A 22,493-nucleotide genomic window follows, 5' to 3' on the forward strand; every position below is an offset into this window, starting at 1 on the left:
TGGAATGGACCCAACTTCCAATATGGATCTCAGCCAAGGCATCTGCACCCACAGGGGTGCTTAACATTCACCCGAGGAAGCGAGAGGCGCCCATGGGAGCTGCTCATTCAGGACACTTGTTTACGGGGTGTGGCCGGGCGCTTCTCGGGGCCACTTCTCCCCACTGCCCAGCCGTCACCACACACATCACTCTGCAGCCCTGAGAAGGAATAGCCCCCATCCTCCCTGTTGGTTCTGACTATGCTTTGCTTCCCAGATGATCCATGCCTTGGTTCAAGGAGAAAAGTTATCCCTCTGGAGACCCTGGGCCTGAAAGGCTGTTGGTGACACTTGGAAGGCCTTTTGGATTAAAGATGTGGCTGGCTTCCTGAGCTGCCCCGTGCTGCCCTGGCTGACACCTGGTTGGACCCAGCATGTGCATTACATCCTGCTTTCCCCTCCCGGGCTTACCGGGCACAAAAGCTGAGTGGCCCAGCCTGGCCCCCTTTAAGTCAGCGAGATCGTCCGCTCCGCCTCCCAGGCCCCCTTTCAGCACCTCGCCCCCTGGGTGGGTCCTCCAACCTGGCCAGCCCAGGGTCCCACAGCCTCCACCAGCATCGCCCCATCTCTCTTAATGGGGCTCTGCCCAGGCTCAGCTCATGACCACGACTAAGATTCTAGAGGCTTCCTCCAGGGAGCCGCTGTTTCCTTCATCAGCACCTTAAAATTTCAAAATAAATTAGGTTATCCCCTCTTGATTTTTGTCAAGCTTTACCCAGAGGCTCCTTTTAAAAGAAACAGCATACTGTTTCCATGTAAACCGCATGGGCAAACGGAACACCTCATTTAGAGGCTGATCAAGGTCAGGGGGCTCCTTGTCCCCCGTGAAGCTGCCCAGAGTCAAATCCACACGCTTGCCCTGTGCCATCTCCAGATAGAGTGGCCAGGTGTGGGGACCGGGACCCTGTGCCAGATGGGCTGAAATCCCCTCAGAGAGGACTCCCCGGGCTGGGGATTGAGAAAACCAGCAGTCGGGTTCCCTGGAGCCTTTCTTCGCGGGGGGGTGGGGGTGGTTTGGAAACATGCTTGCCTTTCCTCTTTCCCACTGGGGCTCCATCAGAGCGGGAGGTAAGGGGCGGAGGAGAGGAGAACAGGACGGGCAGCCCTTCCTCAGCAGAGAGATACATACAAATGGTAAACACAGTCCCTCAACCAAAGAGATTTGTCTCCCCTCCCCTCTCCATCCTGAGCTCCCCGCCAACACACACACACTGGAAATTCTGGATGCAATTGAGAACAGAAAACAAAACCATCTTCAGCGTGTACACAGGAGACTGCCCTGCTTTCCAGCCCCCGACCTTGCACACTGGCTTTAAAAGAATTATGGTGACAGTGATAAGGATGGGGTGATTCTGAGTGCTTTTCCCTTGGACGATGGATTTGCGGGGAGGTGGAAAGTGATGCAAATGCATGTTTTTGATGAGTCTCCTAACAGCACCTTGTGGCCTTGGCGACTTAACGAATCTTGAAAGCCCCATTGATTTTCGTCTCAGCTGAAGCAGCTGCCTGGCTCTGAATTTTGGACAGAGTCTGCTTGCTGCTCAGTCATTCTGGTCACTCCCCGGGTGCAGGGACACTGCCTCCGTCCTAGAATGTGGTCAGATTGCCGAGAGCTCAATTCTGATCCCAGCCTCCAAGGGAGGGTCGGTGGCCGGAGACACAGACTCATCTCTCCGGGGCAAACTTTCCTGTTTAAAAGGTTATTTGAGACAGAAGCTGAGCCAAGGGCCTTCTCCCCAAAATCTGGGAAGGAGGGGCAACAATACTCCTGAAATTCATCTTTTCTGGAAAAACCAGGAGCCGCTTTTGTTTGGGAGCTTCACGGAAATGAAGGGCGCGTATGGGTCAGCCCCCTCTTGAACCACAACTGCAGGCGTAAGAATGTAGATGGGCGGGGGTCTCCATTCATTGCTCTTAAAGATAAAACGTGCTTCGTGTTCTGTATCATCAAGGAGACCGAGGAGGGGAAAAAAGCCCCTAACCTTGTTCTCTTAATAGCTCTGCTATTTGAAAATTTGTTTGGCAACATATGGGCTTGCTCTTGTAAACTCCCCTTTTAATAATAAAACAACAGATGGTAGAGGAGAGCTTTCCTCCAAGCTCTCCAGGTCTTAATGGGATGCTGGCGGTAGGGGCAGGGCTGCGTCCCCGCAGCGTCCCCTACCACGCGGCCCCTTGGCCGCGGCCAGAGCTCGCAGCCAGCCCTGGTGACTGCTGTTTAAAACCCCGAGCAATTTTCTGGTGTGTGCACGGGGTTGCTTTCCCCTGTCTGACTGATTGAGGCTGTTTGTCAAGGGCTGCCATCGAGTCGCTAAAAAGAAAGGTACCCTGGGGAGTGGCTAAGGATCTTGATGCAAAACTTCTAATATGTTTTACTGCAACTTGTACTTCAAAAGGGCTGGTGCGACAAAAGTCTTTGTCTGCCTCTGCCCCTGGGAGCGCCTACCTGTCCCTGGGAAAGCACTGGGGACAATGAGGTAACGGAGGGGCACAGAACAGCCGGGCCCACACCCCCCGTCTGCCCGTCCCCTGAGTGACACACACCGCAGAGGTGGCAGTTGGAACAGGAAGCAGAGGGGGCCCGTCGCCCTCCTGCTCGGCGGTCGGGGGGCTCCCTTGGGAGATGCCCCTGGCAGTGACCACATCTCTGCGGAGCCGGCCCAGGGAACAGGTGTAACGGGGCAGAGGGTAGCAGCCAGGGCAGAGGTTCAGTCTCCAGGCGTGGGTATCAGTCCCAGCCTCGTGCCTCTGGCCCAGACAACCCCCTTGGAGGGCTGTGCCTGGAGGGCACTGGCCCAGGGCTGGGGTGATGGTGGGTGGGGTCTGGCCATACCTTCGCGTACTCCATCAGATCGTTGCGGCCCTGGAACCGGTTGTAGAACTCGGGCATCCTCCAAGGAGCGATGACCTGGACACGGGGCAAGGAGTCAGGCCCGGGCAGCCTCTCCTGGCTTTAAGCCGCAGAGCTGGCCGCTCTGGTAAGGGGCCTGAGGCTCCACTGGGCACCTGGGTGGGGGCTCTATGTAGCCCACGGGGTGTGGGCAGGGGAATGACACGGCCTGCCATCCTGGAGGGTGGCTTTGGAGAGGCCCGAGCTCTGTGGCAGAATGGCCGTGCGTCCCCAGGCGGGTCCCTGCCCCTCTGGGCTTCAGTCTCTCCAACTGAGACTTGAGGGTTTGAACTAGAGAGGCCTCAACTTTCTTGATGGCACCCCTGTCCAGAGGGTGAGGACCCCGCACCCCTGGTGACTAAGGAGGGGTTCACGGTGCTGCAGCTGCACTGCCTGGCCCTGCAGTGAGGCCCACGCGACATGCAACGTCCCCTGGCCCACCCCTCTCGCTGCCCTCCCCTCCCCCTCCCCCGGGGCTGCTCTGGCTGGGGAAAGGAAGGGAGTTGGAACCTGACTGAAGGGACCGAATTCATCCCACCAGCCTGGGGGGTCGGGGACAAGTCCCCAACAAAAGCTCCCACTCAGCCGTGGAGCCAGCCAGGCCCCTGCCTCTGCCGACAGCAGCCTAATTGGGGTGGAGGTGTCATCTAGACGGAGAAGCCGGTGTGATTTCCGGGCTGGGAAGCTGATGAGAGTGGCGTGAGTGGGGTCCCCCAGGCCTGGAATGAGCAGTGCCTGGGCGCGGAGCACCCTCTGGTCTCATTCTAGTTCCCGGAGACCAGCCTGGGGCCCTGTCCCCAGCCCCATCCCACCCCTGGCCTCGGCCTGTGCAGACAAAGACCCAGAAACCGGACACCCTGGCCCCCCAAGCTGCTGGGGGAACAGAGAATGGGGGTCGGGGAAGGGCCTCACGCCCATCCGCCTACAGCATCAACAGGCAGCTACTTTCCGGGGGCTTCTCAGCCGCCTGGTGTTTGGGGTCAAAACAGATCATTAGAGTTCATTACTGCTCACCTCCAGGCCACTCTCACCCCCGAAGCAGCTGCTGGCTGGTTAAAGGGACAGAGAAAGATGTTCCACTTAAAAGAAAAAAAATGAAACCCCTTAGGGACCCTTGTGGGCTTGGGAGGGGCACGTTTTCTGTAGCTTTCGCCCGAAGTGGCCTCAAAGGAGCTGGACCCACGCCTGCCTGTGCCATCCAAGATGGCACCCGGGCGCCACGTGTGACCACCAAGGCCCGAATCGTGGCCGGTCCCAGCTAAGCGTAGAGCACACAGTGGGTCTCAAAGGGTTAGTACCAAAAGAATGTAAAACATCAATCATTTTTTTACATCGATAACATGTTGAATGGTACCATTTTGGATACATAGGGTTCAATAAACCATAGTAAAATGATGTCACCTGTTGCTTTTTATCTTGGTTTTTTTCTTTTTTTTTACGTGGCCACTAGAAAAACTGCAATCACCCTTGGGTCTTGTGTTTGTGACACCCAGTGTATGTCTATGGCTCGGCCTTGTGCACTGGATACCCAGAAGCCTGATCTTACTGGTTCCCATCCTAGGAAAGAATCCAAGACCCTGGGGGTCAGGGCTCGGGCAGCCGGGAGGAGGAGGGCCTTAGCTGGGTGGCCCCCACTGGGGCTGAGAGGGCTGTGAGCAGCCCAGATATTGGCCAACCGTGTCTCAGAATGGTTCCAATCTGCACCCGGGAAGCCAGACCCGGCTTTGCAAGGACCCTGGCGGACGGGCAGCCTCATCTTTCCGTCCAGTGCCTGACCCACCCAGGCACCTGGGCGGTGTCTTGGGAAGGACAAATGGTCAGGGACAGAGTGTTGACCCCCTGCAGTTGGCGCGAGTGAAGGGAGCTCTCCATGGGGAAAAAGGGCGCCACCCACCACAAGGCCCCTGTCTGGAGAACCTCCCAGAACCCCATGCCCCACACCCCCAGGGGCCTCAGCCCCCAGCGCCCACCCTCTAGGGGGACGAGCAACATCTTACCTTAATCTGGGGGGCCAGTGAGTAGCAGGTGAGCTCAAACCGGATCTGGTCGTTCCCCTGAAACATAAAACGGGATAGTCAGGAGCCACAGAACAGGGACCAGTTGCGGGGGGCGGGGGCGGGGGCCATGCGGCGTGACCTTCAACGATGCACCCAAGGGCCACTCAGGGCGGACCCCCTGGGTGGTTCCCTTCCCCGCATGTGCTCACCTCCAACCTCACAACCTTCTGAGGTGGGTCCTATGAGCCTGTTTGAAAGATGAAGACTGGGCTTTCCTGGAGAGGGCTTTCTGCTCTGGACTCGAACCCAGGACTCCCTGAGTACAGAGCTGAGCTGCGCGGGCACTCAAGTGTGCAGGACGTGTGTCTATGTGTCCGCAAGATGCCCACGTGCCCGTTGTGTGCTGAGCTGTGATGGTCGTGACCTTGTGTGCACTGGTGTGTGAGGGGGCGTGCACACGGGTCATCACGTGTGTCTGCACTTCAGGGGGTGCACACACATGTAGGGCTGGAGGCCTGGCCCCGCCGAGACTCCAGGCAGCCCCCGAGCTGCCCACACTGTCAGCCTCTTCCCGAGGGCCTCCCACCTGCCTGGCCCCGCCTACCCCACTCCCATGGTTCCACGGTGCTTTGTCCAGAAAACCGGGAGTCCTGTCTCCTCTGGGAGCCTGTTTCCCTGTCTACACAGTGGCTGGCTGGGGGAGGGGTGGATCCAGGTGACCACCGAGGGCTCCTCTGCACAGAGAGGGAAACAAGCCCAGAGGTGGAAGGGACACGTCCAGGGGCACAGGGCCTGGCCCAAGCCCGGGCACTGGGCCCCCACGGCCCCCACCAGCCTTGGGCAGGCGGCCCTGCCTCCCCGTGCCTGCGTCCTGTCCTCAGAGACAATGGCTGCCAGCCGCCCGCCCACTTCCCATCAGCTCGGCAGCCTGGAGGGAGGCTTAAGCGCTGTGGAAATATCAGAGGGACCTCTCGCCTACTGTGAAAACTGCACAGGCGCAGCAAGGCAGCAGCGGGGATAACATGTTATTTTCCGGAGTCTTGTCAGGCGACGCGGAAATACAGGTTTCAGCCCCTCTGCTCGGAGCCAGGAGCTAAGGGGCCGAGGCCGCTCCTCTCTCGGTATCTCCCGGGGCCACAAGCTGCGCGGGACCAGCCGCCCCACTCACCCTCCATCCCATCCCTTCAGTGAGCACCTACCATGCGCTGGCTGCCACACAGGAGAGCCACCTGGCACCAGCGGGATTTTTAACCCTGTTTTACAGATGAGGCAATTCAGGCTCAGAGAGGAGGAGTCACTTGCCCAGGGACACACAGCCAGCAGGCACCACTCCCATCCTAATAGCTCACAGTCATCAGGTAACGGGTCTGAGCCCCACGCATAACTCACTGAACCCTTACGGCAGCCCCTGAGGTGGGTTCTATTATTATCCTCATCTCACGGATGGGGAAACTGAGGCACAGGCCATACTACTTGCCCGAGGGGCAGTGACCAGCACAGTTCCTGGAGCAATGGTGTCTACAGTAAAAAGCAGACTTATTTTAGATTCGTAAAGCATATGGTCTAGTGTTGCATATCCCGATGATTTTTTTCTCCAGGGCTTCAAGTTTCCCCCAGTACAATGGCAGCTTGTGCCTCCTTGGACGGGCATGCCGGGCTGGGGTCTGCCCATCAGGATCGCCATGGGGACACCCATCTGTTCCCGAGCCAGAGACCCTCTCAGAAGCCAGACAGGCTCCCCAGGTTCAAACTCTGTCCCAGACAAGAGCCAAGGCGTGTCCAATCCTTTCCTCCCTGACCCCAGGAGCCCCAGCCCCAGGGTGGCCCTGTCAGGTTCCCCGGGGGCCGGGGAGGAGGTGTAGCAGGTCCCACACACCCCGTGTGTGTCCACGTGCTGATATACATGTGTAAGTGTGGGTGCTGCGCCCTCGGGGACTGCACGGGGCTCTCCCATCTGCTCCTGGCCTCGCCATACAGATGGCGCCATTTACAAACCCCCTGCCGCCACACCCCTTCCCGAGTCTCAGGCTCCTATTTCCAGGCCCCTCTTCCAAAACTGGGGGGAGGAAGGGGGCCCTCGAAGGGCCATCCCAGCTTCTGTGCAGCTCTCTGGTGGGGAGGATTCAGGGTCCCGGCGGGGTGTGAAGGGGTGGACCCCAGCTCTCTCTGCACCAGGTGCCGCCTGGGCTGGGCCCTGGGTGAGAAGCTGCCTCTGGCCTCCAGGCCTTTGCACAGGCTGTTCCTGCGGCCTGAGATGCCCTTCCTCCTTGGCCTCCCTGGCTAACTCTTACTCCCCTGGAGGTCTCAGCATCACCGTTACCCCCTGCTGGGTCAGGGCTCCCAAGTCCCCTGTATGGGTGTCCCAGTGAGTGGAGGACAGCCAGGGATGGGTAGGTATTCAGTGGGGGGTTCAGTGAGCCAATGCATGAAGGCGACATTGGCGGGGCTGGAACAAGGGCCCGGAGGCCCTGGGTCTCTCCATCGCCCGACTCGGGAGCCAGAAGCTGGGAGAGGCCGGGGGCTCAGGACGGTCCCTGCTAGAATCTCCCCATCTGGGGAAGCCCCCCTGCAGTCTGCTTACACCCAGCTCTTTCTCTTCACTGTGAATCCCTTGCAGAAAGTTCGGCCAAGTGTCCTACCCAGATCTGCCCCTGGGTGCCAGCCTCCTGCAGGCCACACTCACTTATTCTGGACACCCATCTCCTGATGTGTAAAGTCACTGATGCGCGCCCTCCAGCCCCCCTCCCCCCGAGCCAAGCAGGCCACCAGCCCCTGCAGGTAGCTGGCCCCTCCCTCCCCACCACCCCCTGCCTCAAGCCTGGCGTCCCTCTGGACCCCAGTCCAGGCCCTCCAGTTCCTCCTCACTCACACCCACCTCTTCTAGGAAACTGTCTGCAGAGGCTGTTGGGGGCTTCTCCAGGTCCTATTAAATAAGGGGAAACTGAGGCACAGGAGCACGCCTTGCCCATCAACCCCCAGAAGAGATGGGAGATTTCGGGGTGGGGGGCACCGGGCACCACCATCCCCTGTGGCCTTCCCGCTGCTGGTCTTGGAGGCCCCCCAGTGCTGTTTCAAGTCTGACTGTCCCCCTTGTGGACACTGAGCATGAACTGCAGGGACGTCCCCAAATCTCAAGAGGCTACAGAACTGCCGCAGAGGGTGTTCTTCTCAGAACCGAAGCCCCGCAGAACCGGAGTGGGAAACAGGACCCTGAGTGGCCAGGGCCGCTTCCCTGCAGGGTCAGCCTCGGAAGGCCTCAAACCCAAACCTCTGGTGCCCTCTTGTGGCCAAATGGAGCAGCGCACACAGCCGCTGGCAGCTATTCCCAGCTGCATGTGAGCTAGTCTAGTGTGTGTGTGGGGGTGTCTCTCCCTGGCCCCCAAGGGCCTCCCAGGCCAGGGGCAGACCCACCACACACACATTCACTCCACTAGCCCTGAAAGTCACCCTTCCTCAGTCCTGATGGTACTTCTGGAGGGAACTTCTCCAGGCAGGAGCCCTTCCATAATCTTCACTTCCTGGCCTCAGCTTGAATACCTCCTGGAACAGGGAGCTCACTGCCCAGCTCATTTCATCACAGACAGGTGAGATGTCTCAGAGGTTCATTCTGCACTGATGTTTGTTCTCAAAGCCCCAGTACAGGCCTGATGATCGTGCAATCAGGGCACTTCCCCCTCATTGAGTGTTTATGACATGCCAGGTCTATGCTGAGCTCTTTATTGGAATGATCCTACTCACAGCTCCCAACTGCCCCATGAGCGGGTTCTATTTTATTCCCATTTTACAGATAAGGAAACTGAGACTCATGGGGTGAAGTCACATAGTGTGAAAGCAGGGGAGCCAGGATGTGAACCCAGCTGTACTGGCCCCGAAGTCCCAAGTCCTGAACCTCTGGGTTCCTCTGTACTCTCTCCTACCGCCTGAGTGGAAGGCGGTATGCAGGTCTCTGCCCAAACGGCCCGGCCCACCCACTGCTCCGCCTATGATTCTCACCACCCCGCTCAAAATGTGCTCACGACTAGGGTGTTAGTGAAAACTAGGGCCACGCTCACCAGTCCGCTTCTTTTACAGGAGCCCATGGTTTCAGTCCAGAACAATCCCCTACGTACCATGGGGGTGGGGGAGGGCCACTGGCCACCCCTGTCCAACCTGGGGGTTTGAAGCCAAACCCCGCAGCATGGCCCCGGCCCAGCCGCTCCTCCCAAGGCTACAGCTCCCACTACACGTTCAGGACCCTCGTCTCCAGGCTTTTGCTCAGGCTGTTCCCTCCGCCTGGCACTCTCTTCCTGTGCCCATTCCTCCTCCCTCAGGGCCATGCTCTGCACGACAGCCTTCCCTCGGCCCCTGCCTGCTGCTCCCTCGGCTCCCCTCGGCTCCCCCTCGGCTCCCCTGGCACTGACCCTACTGCCACCCTCTCCTGCATCCATTCTCTCCCTCGCTAGGACACAGGCCCCCTGAGGGCAGGAAAAAGGGCCCGTGCAGTTCAACACTGTTCCGGTGTCCAGCACGCACTCAGCCCTGTACAGACGCCAGTAAGAGCCGGCTGACCGAGCACCAGGCAAATGAGTGAGCTTCCAAAGACACCACGACCACCTGGTGGGGCGACTGTTTGCAAGGCCACCCCCAAGTCACACCTCCTCTGTCACAGTCTGAGCTGTGCGTGTCCCTACGTCACACTGAGCCAGGGCCTGCTCCCCCACTCCCGACTGCCTCGACCAGCCTTGTCGGGGGCGGGCCTGGGTCAGGTCAGGACATGCGTGCTGAGAGGTAGGCCCCCTGCCCCCCAACCTGGAGCAAGCTGTTGGTGGCGTGTCCGCTAACTGCGAGCTCATGACTCCAGAGTAACACTGCCTACAGTCGCCTACATCGTTAGGAATCTTGTTTCTTGAGCCCTGCCACCTGCGGGACAGGGGCTGAGGGCTTTCCTGCCTTCCACCCCCAGGGTCATCCTTCAGTCTGCACTCCTGCACACAAGGGCCGGAAGTAGCGGGTGTGTTATCGGTTGAACTGTGTCTCCCACAAAAGATAAGTTGAAGCTCTAACCGCCCCCCCAATACTTCAGAATGTGACCTTATTTGGAGATAGAGCCTTTACGGAAGTAATCAAGTTAAGATGAGGTCATTAGGGCAGGCCCTAATCCAGTATGACCCGGTGTCCTGATAAAAAGGAGAAATTTGGACACAGAACCAGACACGTGCAGAGGGCAGGCGATGTGAAGATGCCCCGAGGAGATGGCCATATGAAGATGTAGGCCTGGAGTGATGCACCCACAAGCCAAGGACACCAGAGCTACCTGAAACCAGGGGAGAGCCCGGAAGCGGCCCTTCCCTAGCGCCTTCAGGGGGAGCATGGCGGCCAACACCTGGATTTTGGACTTCCGAAACCTCCAGAACCGTGAGAGGATCCATTCCTGGTGTTTATGCCGCCCAGTCTGTGGTGCTGTTGCCCCGGGAAACCAAGACAAGGCCTCACCCCCATTTTGCAGGTGAAGAAGCTGAGGCTCAGGAAGGGCAAGGGCCTCGCCCAAGGCCACACAGCTGGGATTCAAGCCCTTTGCTACCTCGTGGTCTCTGACCCTGCCTACTGCATTAAACGGAGACTCCCACAGTGACCTTGGTCCCTGCGCCTCAGCAGCAAGTTTGCAAAACGGGGTGACACTGCTCAAACCGCATGTGGAACAGGCACATGGGCCTCACACACTCGGGGTACAGGGCAGGGTCGTCCCTAACTCACTACTAAAACCACTCCTCTTATTCAGACTGGATGGGCCAGTCTGTCCTCTGCATGCCTGACTGTGCTGGGGGAGAACCTACAACTGCTTGAGGACCGTCCATTGCCTGGCTGCCTGTGTGCCCCTCATAGGACCCCTGCCTCCTTGTCCGTCCCCAGCCGTCCATCCTGGTCTCACCTTTCCTGTGGCGCCGTGGGACACGTACTTGGCTCCCTCCTGCTGGGCGATCTCCACCTGTTTGCGGGCAATGCAGGGCCTGGCGAGAGAGGTACCCAGGAGGTAGCGGTCCTCGTAGAGCGCGCTGGACTGGATGGCGGGCCACACGAACTCCTCCACAAACTCCCTGCTGACGTCTTCAATGAACACCTAGGGGGAGAGGAGCCCATGAGAGGGAGCCTCGGCAGGGATGGGATGCAGCCAGAAAGCAGAGTCCCAGGGGCCTCAAGGGGCCTGCATCTAAGGCAGACGCTGTTAATGGATCCCAGGGCAAGCTGTACCTCCACTTTCCCTTCTGCATCTGTAGTAGACATCATAAGTCAATCCAGCATACAATGCAGATACTCTCCCTCCTGCACTCATGGCAGACATTACTAATCGATCCTGATAGACCATCCAGGTGAAACTGGATGTGGTCCTTAAATCCCTCCCAACATAGCATTCTGGGCCTGAGATGAAACAAGATCTAAATCTAAGATCTAAATCTCGATGTAATCCACAAAAGCCAGGGATTATTTTGTCCCACAGGTGGCAGCTGGCAATATCTGGAGATATTTTTGGTTGTCATAACTGATGGGTTGTGGGGGTCATTCTGGCCTCTAGTGGGTAAAGGCCAGTGATGCTGTGAAACATCCTACAATGCACAGGACAGTCAGCCACATGTCAATAGTGTCGAGGTTGAGAAACCCTAATCTAGAGGAATTATTCTCGAAATGTAAACCCCCTAGAGTTCCCCAGACCCTTTCAGGGAGACTGAAAACATTTTTTATGATACTCAGTTGATATGTGCCTTCTTCACGCTGTTGACATTCACATTGAATATGCAAAAGTGATGATGGGGGAAGGGGCTGGCACCTTAGCACAAATCAGGGCAGAGGCACCACACTCCGCAGACATGGTGTTCCTCACACCTTGCTCTCACAGTGCAGATTTCTCTTAAGAGTGGTCTTGAAAATGCAGTAAAAAATGATTAACTTTTGTTATATCTCAACTCGAGTACAAAATGTGAAATATACACGAAGCATATCTGCTGCATTCACAAGTGAGTTATTAGCTCAACTAGCCCCTTTTCTCATAGAACATCGTTCTTGAACAAAGGACCGACAGACAAAACAGGGTCAATGCAGACTTGGGTTTTTGGCCAACATTTTCATAAGAATGAAGTGACCCCATCACTTCAAGGAAAACTGAGAATTTGTTGCCAAGCTTTCCAGTAAAAGTTAGAATTATGGAAAACTTGTATCTGACACCGTGAACTTGACAGCTTCCTAATACTTCTGATGTGAGTTTTATTGTGTTTTATTGTGCTTTGCAGATATTGCGTTTCTTTTGTACTGTTAGCCTATGTGAGCAGGGACCACGCTGGCCACGTTCACCTTATGGGCCTGCTCACCACATGATTAGATGCTCAGTCAATGCACTGATTCTGTTGAATGGATGGAAGGATGGGTGGATGGACAGAGAGCCAGGAGGGATGGACAGGTAGATGGATGACGGATGGATGAGTGAGTGGATGTGTGAATGGACAGCGAGGTAAAAGAGGGATGGGCAGGTGGATGGATGGATGAGGAAAAGACAGACGGATGGGGAGGTGGGCTGGGGAGGTGACTGGGTAGAAGAGTGGCTGGGGGAGACCAGAAGGTGATGCCCTTTGCACACCAAAAGCAGAAGGAATTGACCTTATACTCCTGGAAGCAAGAGGACCAGGTGGAAGGCGTGGAAGAGACAAGGAGCTTTGGGACAGGACCCCCCACAGCTGCCTCCACCAGGTCAAATCCCATTCCCGCCCCAAACCCTGCCTCCCCCTTGGTACCTTTTTAGCCCCAAGCTTCAGCGCCTTCTTCCTGGCTTCCTCAAAGTCTTCCTTCTGGCCCACGTTGGCCTGAGGAGCAGAAGCAGAGAGGACGCATTAACCCAGGGGCAGAAAGAAGAGCTGAGAAGGATGTCCCCCCCCGGCCCCTCCCCTACCCTGGGGTGAGCCCTGGGCAAGTGTGTTTCACACACAACAGCCCTCAGATGGCGGTGGTTTCGACTGGATCGCTGAGGTCAAAGTAGGAAGGAGAAAGGGCACGAACCAGGGTCTGGAGAAGCTGTAGCACTCTCCAGAGCTAATACTTGGTTGAAGGACGGGCCGAGCCTGGCCCTGTGCACCCAGGCTGCTAGGTTGCAACATTTGCTGTCACTGCCTTGAAGGTCTAAGGCTTCCCTTGAACCCATCTAACTCTTCCCCCAAAGTCAGTAAAAAGGTTGGATAGTCAGCAGCTGCCCGACTCTCAGCTCACTTCCCCAGCCAAGTGCAGCAACTTGACTGTCCCAGGGCTCCTGAGCCGCCGGCTCGAGGCTGAGGCCTGGGCTATGGGCACCCAGCTGTCCCCCTGCTGGAGCCCAGCCTCCGGTTCCGACAGCCCCACGTAGACACGGGCATGTTTTTCTGCTGGCTGCACTCTGGCTTCCTGCCTAGACGTTGGCCCTGGCTTCTGCTCAACAGACTCTGGAATCTTCCCAGATTTTCTGAGGTCACCCAGCTTTTAAATCTGCCTGGGGGGAGCCCAGGATCTGGACGGCCCACCGCTGCTGCTGCTGACAGGGTGCACACACCCCGGGCTCTCTGCACCCGCTCAAAGCCCTGGCTCTCTCTCAGCAGGCAACTGTGAGCCAGGCACTTCCCCTCCCCCACCTGAGGGACCCGGGGTCAGCACTGTTACGGATGGTAGACTGACTTCAACTGCAAACAAACGGTTCTTGACAACAGCTGAACTTTTCCTGCCCAGAGTGCCATCCTCACTTCCTCTGCAAAGAGAAACTTCTCTCCTGGGACCCCTTTCCACAGGGATGGGTGAGAGCACATCACGTCCCTGCTCACCGTAGGGACGAGCCCTCCGAGACACAGACATACTGACAAATGCATGGTGGGCAGGGACTCAGGCCAGTCAATGAGAGTCCCCCCTGGCCCTTCTGTCAGAGTCTCTGCAGGAAGCTCTCCTTTCTCTGGGAAAACTTGGGTATGATGATGTGAGCCTTGCCTGCCCCGTGGAGAGGCCAAAAATGAAGCCAAGCAGAGATGGAGGCAGATCTGGATAAGCACCTGGATCCAGCCTTGCCTGAAGCCATTATACCCCTGGCCTTCTCAGTTATATGAAGAACTGTATTATTTTGGTTTTCTTTTTTGTTTATTTTTGGTTTTGTTTGGCTTAAGCTGGGTTCCTAGAATTTGCACAGTCACATGGAGAAAGATTCAGAGGTTATGTCCAGGTTTATCAGAAGTTGAGCTGGTTTAATTAGGGATGTCTGCTATGGACCCTGGGTGGGGGATGGCATCATACATAACCTATGGCCCGTGACCTATTTGCTATCCCAGAATTAGGTGATCTCCAAGGGCTCGTCTAGTTTAGCCAGTGTAGGATCCTACACTCTTTGCTGAATTATTGAGGGCTTTGGGAAAGGGGAAGATTGTATGCCTTCTCGTGGCCTTCAGCAGATTCAAGCCCTCGGTCCCTCTCCAGGCAGGCTGGCCCAGCAGCCCCGCCACGCTCACTCCTGCGCCCCCTGTCCAGTTACTTGCATGGAGACTCGGCCTCCTCTGTGATCTGGGGGGCATCTCAGACCTGGGGGACTTCCAAGGTGTTCACTCGACAGATGAAGAGAAAGACGCAGTAAACGAGAAGCATTTTCCTACAGTTCCAGACAGGCTTAGAGACGGGGAGCTGGGCTTGGATGAGTGACAGTGGGCAGGTGGGCGGGCTGGATGGACAGCAGGGCCGACAGGAGAAAGACACACATGCCAGGCGCCCCCTCACCAGGTAGGCAATGACGTCATAGCCCTGCTCCTTCAGCCACACGAGGATGCAGGAGGTGTCCAGGCCCCCGCTGTAGGCCAGAACCACGGAGCCTTTGCCGGACATCTCGTCTGGAGGGAGGAGATGAGGAAGAATGTGAGTGACCCAGAGCCAGCCCTGCCCCCTCCCCGTCCGCCAGCCCCTCCCAACAGCTCCCTTCTGGCCTGTCCCCCAGCCCCGACCTCGGCCTTGGGCAGTCTTATCCCCTGGACAGGCCGCCACTGCGAGGTGTGAAACAGGATGTTCGTCTGACATCAGGACCAGCGGAGGCGCTGTTCCTTCCTGCAGTCTCATGCCTTCCACCCCCGACACCCTCTCAGGGGACCCACACACACCACGCTGGGGCCTGGCAGGCGGAGGCATGTCTCGGAGCCAGTTCCCCACCAGCTAGAGAAGACGACAGGGTCAAGGTCACGACGCGAAGCGGGCACCGCATCAGGAGACTTGGGAGAGGCCGTGGCCCTGAGGCTCGGGCAGCCCACACATCTCCAGTCAGAAGTGCTCCTTGCTAGGCTGGGCCAGTGCGAGTGAGGCATGGCCCTGGGGGACTCGTACAGATCACCCTGCACCCCGAATATGACCGCATGAGGTAGGAGCTGTCACGCATGTCGGGGCAGCAGAGACTGGGGCTCAGAGAGGTCAGTGGCCAGCTCGAGGTCACAGAGCACGTGTCTGTGTCTGGCTCCAGAACCTGGGTTCCTCCCAGCATGCAGGGCTGCCTCCCAGCTCTACAGGGAATAGGATGCCCCCCTGGACCTCTCCCACCTGGGCCCCAGTGAACCTTCACACAATGGGACTTTAGGCTCTTTTTAAAAGCAAGTACCTCTGAAAGGGGAAACACAAGAGACCCCAAACACCTCAATGAACTCAGCTCCAAAATGATTAGCTGGGAGGAGCTCAGAGACCGACTTCCCCATGTGCAGAGGGGGAAACTGAGGCCCAGAGGAGGAAGGTAACCAGGACGTACAGACGGTGGATCTGTCCTTCTGCAGCAGGACAGATGTGTCCCACGCTATCCCTCCCTCTCTTCAGCTACACTGAAGCTTCCAGAAGGCACCAGGGCCTCCTCACTCCTTGCCTTTGCAACCACTGTTCCTTCTACCCAGAAGGCTCTCCTTGAACCCTAGGGCTGCATCAGGCCCCCACTCTCCACACGGCCCTGAGAGTAGATGCTGTTATGTGCCCACTTTGCTGAAGAGGAGACCGAGGGTCAGAGAGGCGAGGTCACTTGCTTGAGGTCCTACGGTCAGCAGGTGGCAGGGCCAGATTTGGATCCAGTCCATCTGTCTCCAGCCTCCATGGACATGGCCCCAGCATCCTGCATTTCCTGGGTGTGTGCTTGTGTCTGGTGGGAGCATTTGCACTGGAGACTGACCAAAGTCAGGGTCCTTAATAGAATCTATTGGGAAAGGCTGTGGACATCACTGCACAGATCCATGTGGGACTCATCCGGAAGGGCCTCTCCCCAAGGATGCAGGCTCCTGTATACTGAAGACTTCTTGTGTGCCTGGAGGTTTAGAGGCAAAGTGGTCACCCAGCCCTTTGCAGTAGAACCCAGCCCAGCCGAGGGACAAGAACACATCCTATGTGCTGTCCCCGGCATCTCACCAGGCCACCTGCCAGCCAGTCCCAGGGCTCACATGTCTTTACTGCCCTTTGGACTTGGAAGGGGAAAGACTTCATGGAACAGTGAGGTTGGGGGCAGCTCGGATGGATGGATGTCCACAATTCCCCTTCGGTGGGCATTCAGCCACCTGCCAGGCTGTCCCAGGCCAGCTGGGGCCAGCAGACATGCCCATGGCAACCACAGCCAGGCAACAGGCCATCCAGGATGGAGGGGAGGAGGTGGGTGGGAGGCAGGAAGGACTCAAGGTAGGAAGTGCCTGGGGCTGGAGGTGTGGGTTGCGGGCTTCCAGAATCTGTCTTGATGGCTCAGCGAACCACCCTGCAAATGCAGGCAGCTGGCTGACACCAGAAGCTATGAACCCAGCCTACCCAGCCCCTGGACTCCCCTTTGGGCAGCCTCGCTGAGTGGGGAGACTCAGGAGCCCCAGAGCCCCGTCCAGCGCCCTGCTGCAGTGTGCGTGCTCCCAGCCGTGTGTTCGTGTGCGAAGGGGCTGGTGGTTTGGTCGGGTGGGGGGTGTAATGTTGCATATTTGTGAAGCTCTATTGAGATATAATTGACATGCAATAAACTGCATATATCTAAAGCGTACAATTTAGTAAGTTTGGGCATGTATCTACAGCCAGGAAATCATCACCACAGTCAAGATAATGAAGGTATCCATTATAAGCTGAGTCCTCCACTTGTGTTATCCCAGTTTAGAGACAGGGAAACTGAGGCTCAGGTTAAGGAACTTGCTCAAGGCCTTGCTTGGCTGGTGAGTGGTAGAGTCAGGATTCAAACCCAGATCAGCTGGACTCATAAGTACAAGGCTTCCCCTCTCTGGGAGGCGCAAGGAAGGGGAACCCTGGGACAAGGTGTGGTCTGGGAAGCCACAGGTGGCTCAGACACCCTGGAGTGACAGGGAGAGGTGATGTGGGCCCAAGAGTCACCCCTGCTGTGCCACCTCCCAAAGGCCCTGGAGCCAGAGGATGGGCACCGGAGTGGGGGAGGGGCAGCTCCATGGAAACAGACCTCCTGGGCCTGCCCTGTTCTGCCTCAGTGATCCCCCTGTGCCTGATGCATGGCCTATCACAGCACAGTCACAATGTATTCTAACTGCCCCCACTGCCCACTGTGAGCTCTGTGGGGACAGGGACCATCTCTCAGCGCCTGGCACATGGCAGGCACTCAGAGAAAGGCTGCTGATTCTGCGGCCTGGGGGTGAGTTCCTCACCTATAAAAAGAGAGGGTTACAATCCCCTCCAAGTCTGGAATTCCATGCACGTTCTCATCCGGAAACTTGTGAGCCCCTCCTGCCTGCCAGGCCACGTGCATGCACGGCTACAGAGGGCCTCAGCCTCTGGGTCTCAGACACGTGATGGAATGGGTGCACCGAGGAGTGTGTGCCTGAGTGCAGGGGTGTGTGTGTGTGTGTGCATGCGTGTGCATATGTGTGCCTGCATTTCTTGGGGAGAATGTACCTGAGACAGCATGCATGCACCTGTGTCTGCACACACACACACACACGTGTGTGTGTGTGTGTGGCGTTTGAGTCTGCGTGTGCACGTCCAGAGATTAGCTGGGCAGGTGGGCTGAGACAATGATATAATCTGACACTGGCATTGCTCCGCCCTTCCTGGCGAAGCTTCCTCCTCCCTCAGCCAGTGAGGTCCCTGCCAGTGAGATCCCGGCAGACTACGTGGGGCAGAAACTGAAGGAAGCTGAGGCCTCCATTTGGGGGAGGGAGAGTGGAAGAGACTAGGGGCATAGCACCGTGGCTGGGTCCTCCAGACCTGGGTTCAAGCAGCTTAAGCTGCTCACCTGCAAACGGGAGCAAGAACAGCCCATCCCTCCACAGGGCGACCATGGATTCCGTGAGATTCCAGGAGGAGCCCAGAGCTGGGTACCACACCTGTGCCCACCAAACTCTCCTTACCACTGGGTCCTGGCTGACCTTGGGCAAGCCCCTCACTCTCTAGGCGTCAATATCGCCGCCTGCACAACAACCTGAAGGCCTGAAAGCCCTTCTGGTTCTGACACCCCAGGACACCGGGCTTCCTGCCTGAGGACTCAGCCTCCCCCAGCCCGGGGGGGCTGGACTCCTGGGGCTCTGGGGCTCCTGAGTCTCGGCCTCCCCCAGCCCCAGCCTTGCCGCCACCCCACCCTCCATGAAGGGCGCAGGGCAGTTGCCCCAGCTCCCAGGCACATGACCACTGCACATGACCACTGGGGGCATGACCACATGCCCCCAGCTCCCGGGGCCAGCCCAGACATCCTGCTCCAGAAGAGGGACACCTGGGAAAGGAAGAAGAGGGCCTCATGCCAAGATGCCTGCCAGCCTGGCCTTAGTTGGCAAGGCAGCGGGCATTCTCCAGTGCCCCCGCCAGACCCATCCTGCCAGCTCCCAGTGAATGTGTCAGGCCAGCCTGGGCAGTTGCTCAGCACTAAGAAAATTCATGTGGCTCTAAAATGTCAAAGCTAGGAGGATGACAAGAGCAGTTACTATGTGTAGTGCCACATGTGCATCATTTCAAGGCGGGGACTATTATTACCACCTATTTACAGATGATGAACCCGAGGCTCAGAAAAGTTAGTGACTTGCCCAGGTCTCAAGCTAGTGGACGGCAGTGCTGGGATAGAAACCCAGGCTGACTGCAGACCACCTGGTCTTTACTGCTCTCTGCCCTACACTCTTTGGTCTCTAGGAGACCACAGACTGTCTCCCCCTCCCGTTACTTGTCTGCCAGACAAAATCCTCAACCATCACCGGTCAGTATTCTATTTCTCTGTGCTGCAGCAACACGAATGCTCCCCTGGAAACCCCTCCCCTTCCATTCTAACTCAGTCGAGCTGAGTTCATTATAGTTTCTAAAAAGCCTAGCTCCGCCAAGGCCACAGAATTCTCCCTGACTTAGGGGTTTGCTCATTTTAGGACCGCAACTCTTATCCTTTTGCTGCGCTCATTCGTGTCTGATAGAGCTAGGGGGCAATTCCACACTTCGACCAGGAGGTCAAAGTGTCAGGATTCAGCCTGAACATTTATTTGCCTGACACACTCAGCTCATTTCATCTGCATACTTGGTGAGACACAGAGGAAGGATTTCTGTGTCTGATGAGAAAGCTGAGGGCACTAGGGGTGCTCTAGGCTACACCCTGAGCTGGCTCTCAGCTGCAAGCTCCTGGGGCCTGAGATTCAAATCAGGAATGCCAGGCTCTCTTCGGGACACCACCACTCCAGCAAACTTCCTCTGCCCATGGTACGGGGGGGTCCTTTGGGAGTGCCTTGGCTTAGGAAGATTGGGTCTCCAGTTTCGACGAAAATGTCCTGAGGTAGGAGGTAGGAAGACTAAATGGACCTCACCAGGCCCCAGTGACAGGCACTTAAACCCTTTCCAGAGCATTTGGTTATGGAAGAAAGCATGAGTTCATTCATTTGTTTACTATATTGAAATGCCTATGGGTGCCTGGCCTATCCCAAGTCTGGGGAGGGCGTCTGCCCCACAGGAAGGAGCCAAGGCCTGGTAGATCAACTTTGCCCAAAGTGTTTCAGCAGAAATCAGAGCCTTAGACCTTGAATTCCAGAGGTTATCTCTCTCGGCATGGATGCAAGGCGCTCGCGCTCGATTCAGAGGCTGTGCGCTCAGCTTTCGGATGAAGGCATCTGGCTGTCTTGGCTTGCCTCCCAGGACCCACAGGACGAAGATGAGATGGGGCATGGGAAAGTGCTTGCCCAGCAGGTGAGTCTGGGCCTGGCCCCCCGCTAGTCAGGCTCCTGGGGCCCTGGGCCAGGGAAACGGTTACCATCAGAGCCAACTGACCACACATGCCCAGGGGAGGCAGGCAGTTGACGGGGGCACCTGTGGGTACTCAGGGGGGCTCAGACTGTGCTGACTGGGGGCCTCCTTCCACCCTATCCTGTGCCTGGCCTGGGATCTAGGCGCTCAGCCGGAAGCATTCACCACTCATTCATGAGCACTCGGCAGAGCCAGAATTACTTCTCAGCATAACGCACAGGTGGCTCCACCACAGGTGGCTCCACCGGGACAGGACCCCCTGCCCTGGCTCTGAGACGGGGATGGGCAGGGAGAGGGAGTGTAGAATGGAGACTCCTCCAGTTCCGATCCAGTTCCCATGCCCTTCGTGGCTGTTTCTGCCTCTACTGTCTCCCTCCCCCACCAGAACCTAAGACAGGAGGGCAAGGACCCTGTCTCCTGTTCTGAACACCCAGCCTGGTAGCACCCGGTGAGTCGCTCCCCAGACACAGGGAGTGAACGGACCCAGACACCCTTCTCAACAGTATACATCCCCTTACTGTTTTCTGAGCCCTGAGCCTGTGCCAGCCATGACGAATGGAGAAACTGAGGCTTAGGACTCTGGGAGGCTGACCCGAAGGCTCACCCAGTTGTGGAGTTGTGCCTGCCTTCCGGGCTGGGGTCTGCGGGCCTCCAGAACCTGCCCTCTTCGATCACCAGCCTGGGTGTGGAGGGGAGGGATCAAAGCCCAGGACCGATTTGATCCATCCCTGGGGAAAGGACAGGTTTGCTCCTACCCGGGATGTGCAGCCAGACCGCGCCGCTCTCGGGAGGAGACGCCCCACTTTGCAGAGAGGAGCACTGAGGCAGCCAGGTCACGGGAAGAGCCCTGGCGGGATGGGAGAGGAGCTTCCTGCATTTCACAGAGACCCTCCTTCCCTGGAGGGCGAGGCCGCCTCAGGGGCCAAAGGCAACAGGCATCAGGACGGCTGACATTTCCTGACGAGCGGCCCCTCCCACAGACCAGTGCCAGCCGGAAACCGGGCACCGCGGCCAGGCGAGGCCCCCGCCCCACCGGCCAGAGAACGCAGAGCCCTTTCAGAAGGCAGAGCCGCGCGACGGACGCCCCCTGCAGGGGAGGGAGCCCAGACACACCCAAGGCACGGGGTGGGCCACCCGGAGCCCGGAGCGACCCGCCCGGGGGAAACTGAGGCTGGGGCTGTGGGAGGGGCCGAGATGCCCAAGCCCCGGGGGCGCGCGAGGCGCAGCGGTGAGGCTGGACCTCTGGTTGCGGGCAGAGGAAAAGAGGCGGAGACAGAGACCAGGGCCAGAGAGGGGCCGAGAGAATCGGGAATCCTCACACCCCCCGGGTTCCCAAGGTCTCCAGTTGTGGGGCTCGCGGCATAAGGGAAATCGGATCGGAGAAGGAAAATCCAGAAAGGACCTCGGCCCGCAAAGGCGACAAGTAGCCCAACCTGCGCCTCAGATCCCCGGACTCGCGCCCCGGCCCCCTCTCCGCGGCCCAAGGGAGCCAGGAATCCGGCCGCCAAGCGTTTGAGCAACAGGAGTCCGGCCGTCGGCCCCCTGCCCGCCTGTCCAGGTCCGAGCCCGGGGCGCGCGGCCCCCTCCGTTTCCTCGGCTCGTTCTCGGTGGGGTCCGGGCAGAGGGCGACCTAGGCTGGGGAGTGGGAAGGGGACTCCTTACCGGGAGGCAGGCGGCGGCGGCAGGCGGCGGAGCAGCGATGGTTGCGGCGCGCATCCCGGATTATAAGCGCGGGGCAGAGGGCAGGGCCGGGGCCCGGGGACAAGTCCGAGGAAGAGAGCAACAGACCCCGCCCCTGGGCCCGGCCCCCTCGCCGAGCGGCTCAGCGCTCGCGGCCGCCGGCGGGAGGTCGGGGCCAGGTCTTTCCCTCCCTCCTCGCTCCTCCCCTTTCCCTCCTTCCCTCCTGCCCACCCAGCTGCCGACACACCCTCCCGGCCGGTCCCCCGCCCTGGCCGCAGGGTCTGGCGGCTCCCCTGGGCGCGGTAGTGGCTGGAATCCTCGCGACTGACAGGGTGACAGGCCCTCCTGCCAGACTTGCCGCCTCGCCCGTGGGGAACGCTCAAGCGCTTCGCCGTGGGAGTGGAATAAAAGTCCCTTAGGCTTGTGAGTTTCATGCCCATTTTTGTCTTGTGGTGGCCTTTCTACAGACCTCAAAGCCCCTCCCTTCCCCCCTCTCTAGTCCCCGTGAGCCGGAGCCCATTGTATGGGTGAGAAAACTGAGGTGGAGGTGGCCCTAGAAGGTCGGGGTTTCATCCCTCAGTCCAGGGCTGGTTCCTGGCTGTCTCCCCAGAGCCTGGCACCTGACCAAACTCCCAAGGGCACCCAGTAAATAGTGAATAGAAGACTGGCCAACTGCTAACCCATTGAACAACAGGGAAAATTGA

General features: G+C 58.1%; 1 protein-coding gene across 1 annotated transcript in view; it reads right to left on the minus strand.

The window, feature by feature from the left end:
• Nucleotides 1-21,883, minus strand: part of ASS1 (argininosuccinate synthase 1) — a 51,049-nt gene extending 29,166 nt beyond the window's left edge. Inside the window, exons 1-6 of the mRNA XM_081237771.1 lie at nucleotides 21,772-21,883; nucleotides 14,671-14,780; nucleotides 12,687-12,755; nucleotides 10,835-11,023; nucleotides 4,927-4,983; nucleotides 2,873-2,947 (exon numbers count right to left, since the gene is read on the minus strand). Of these exons, the coding sequence (XP_081093897.1) occupies nucleotides 2,873-2,947; nucleotides 4,927-4,983; nucleotides 10,835-11,023; nucleotides 12,687-12,755; nucleotides 14,671-14,775 (495 nt within the window). The 5' untranslated portion in view covers nucleotides 14,776-14,780; nucleotides 21,772-21,883. The remainder of the gene's footprint in view (nucleotides 1-2,872; nucleotides 2,948-4,926; nucleotides 4,984-10,834; nucleotides 11,024-12,686; nucleotides 12,756-14,670; nucleotides 14,781-21,771) is intronic.
• Between the last annotated feature and the right edge of the window lie 610 nt (nucleotides 21,884-22,493).

This window comes from Mesoplodon bidens (assembly GCF_964165515.1).
Source record: "Mesoplodon bidens genome assembly, chromosome: 6".
Taxonomy (NCBI): domain Eukaryota; kingdom Metazoa; phylum Chordata; class Mammalia; order Artiodactyla; family Ziphiidae; genus Mesoplodon; species Mesoplodon bidens.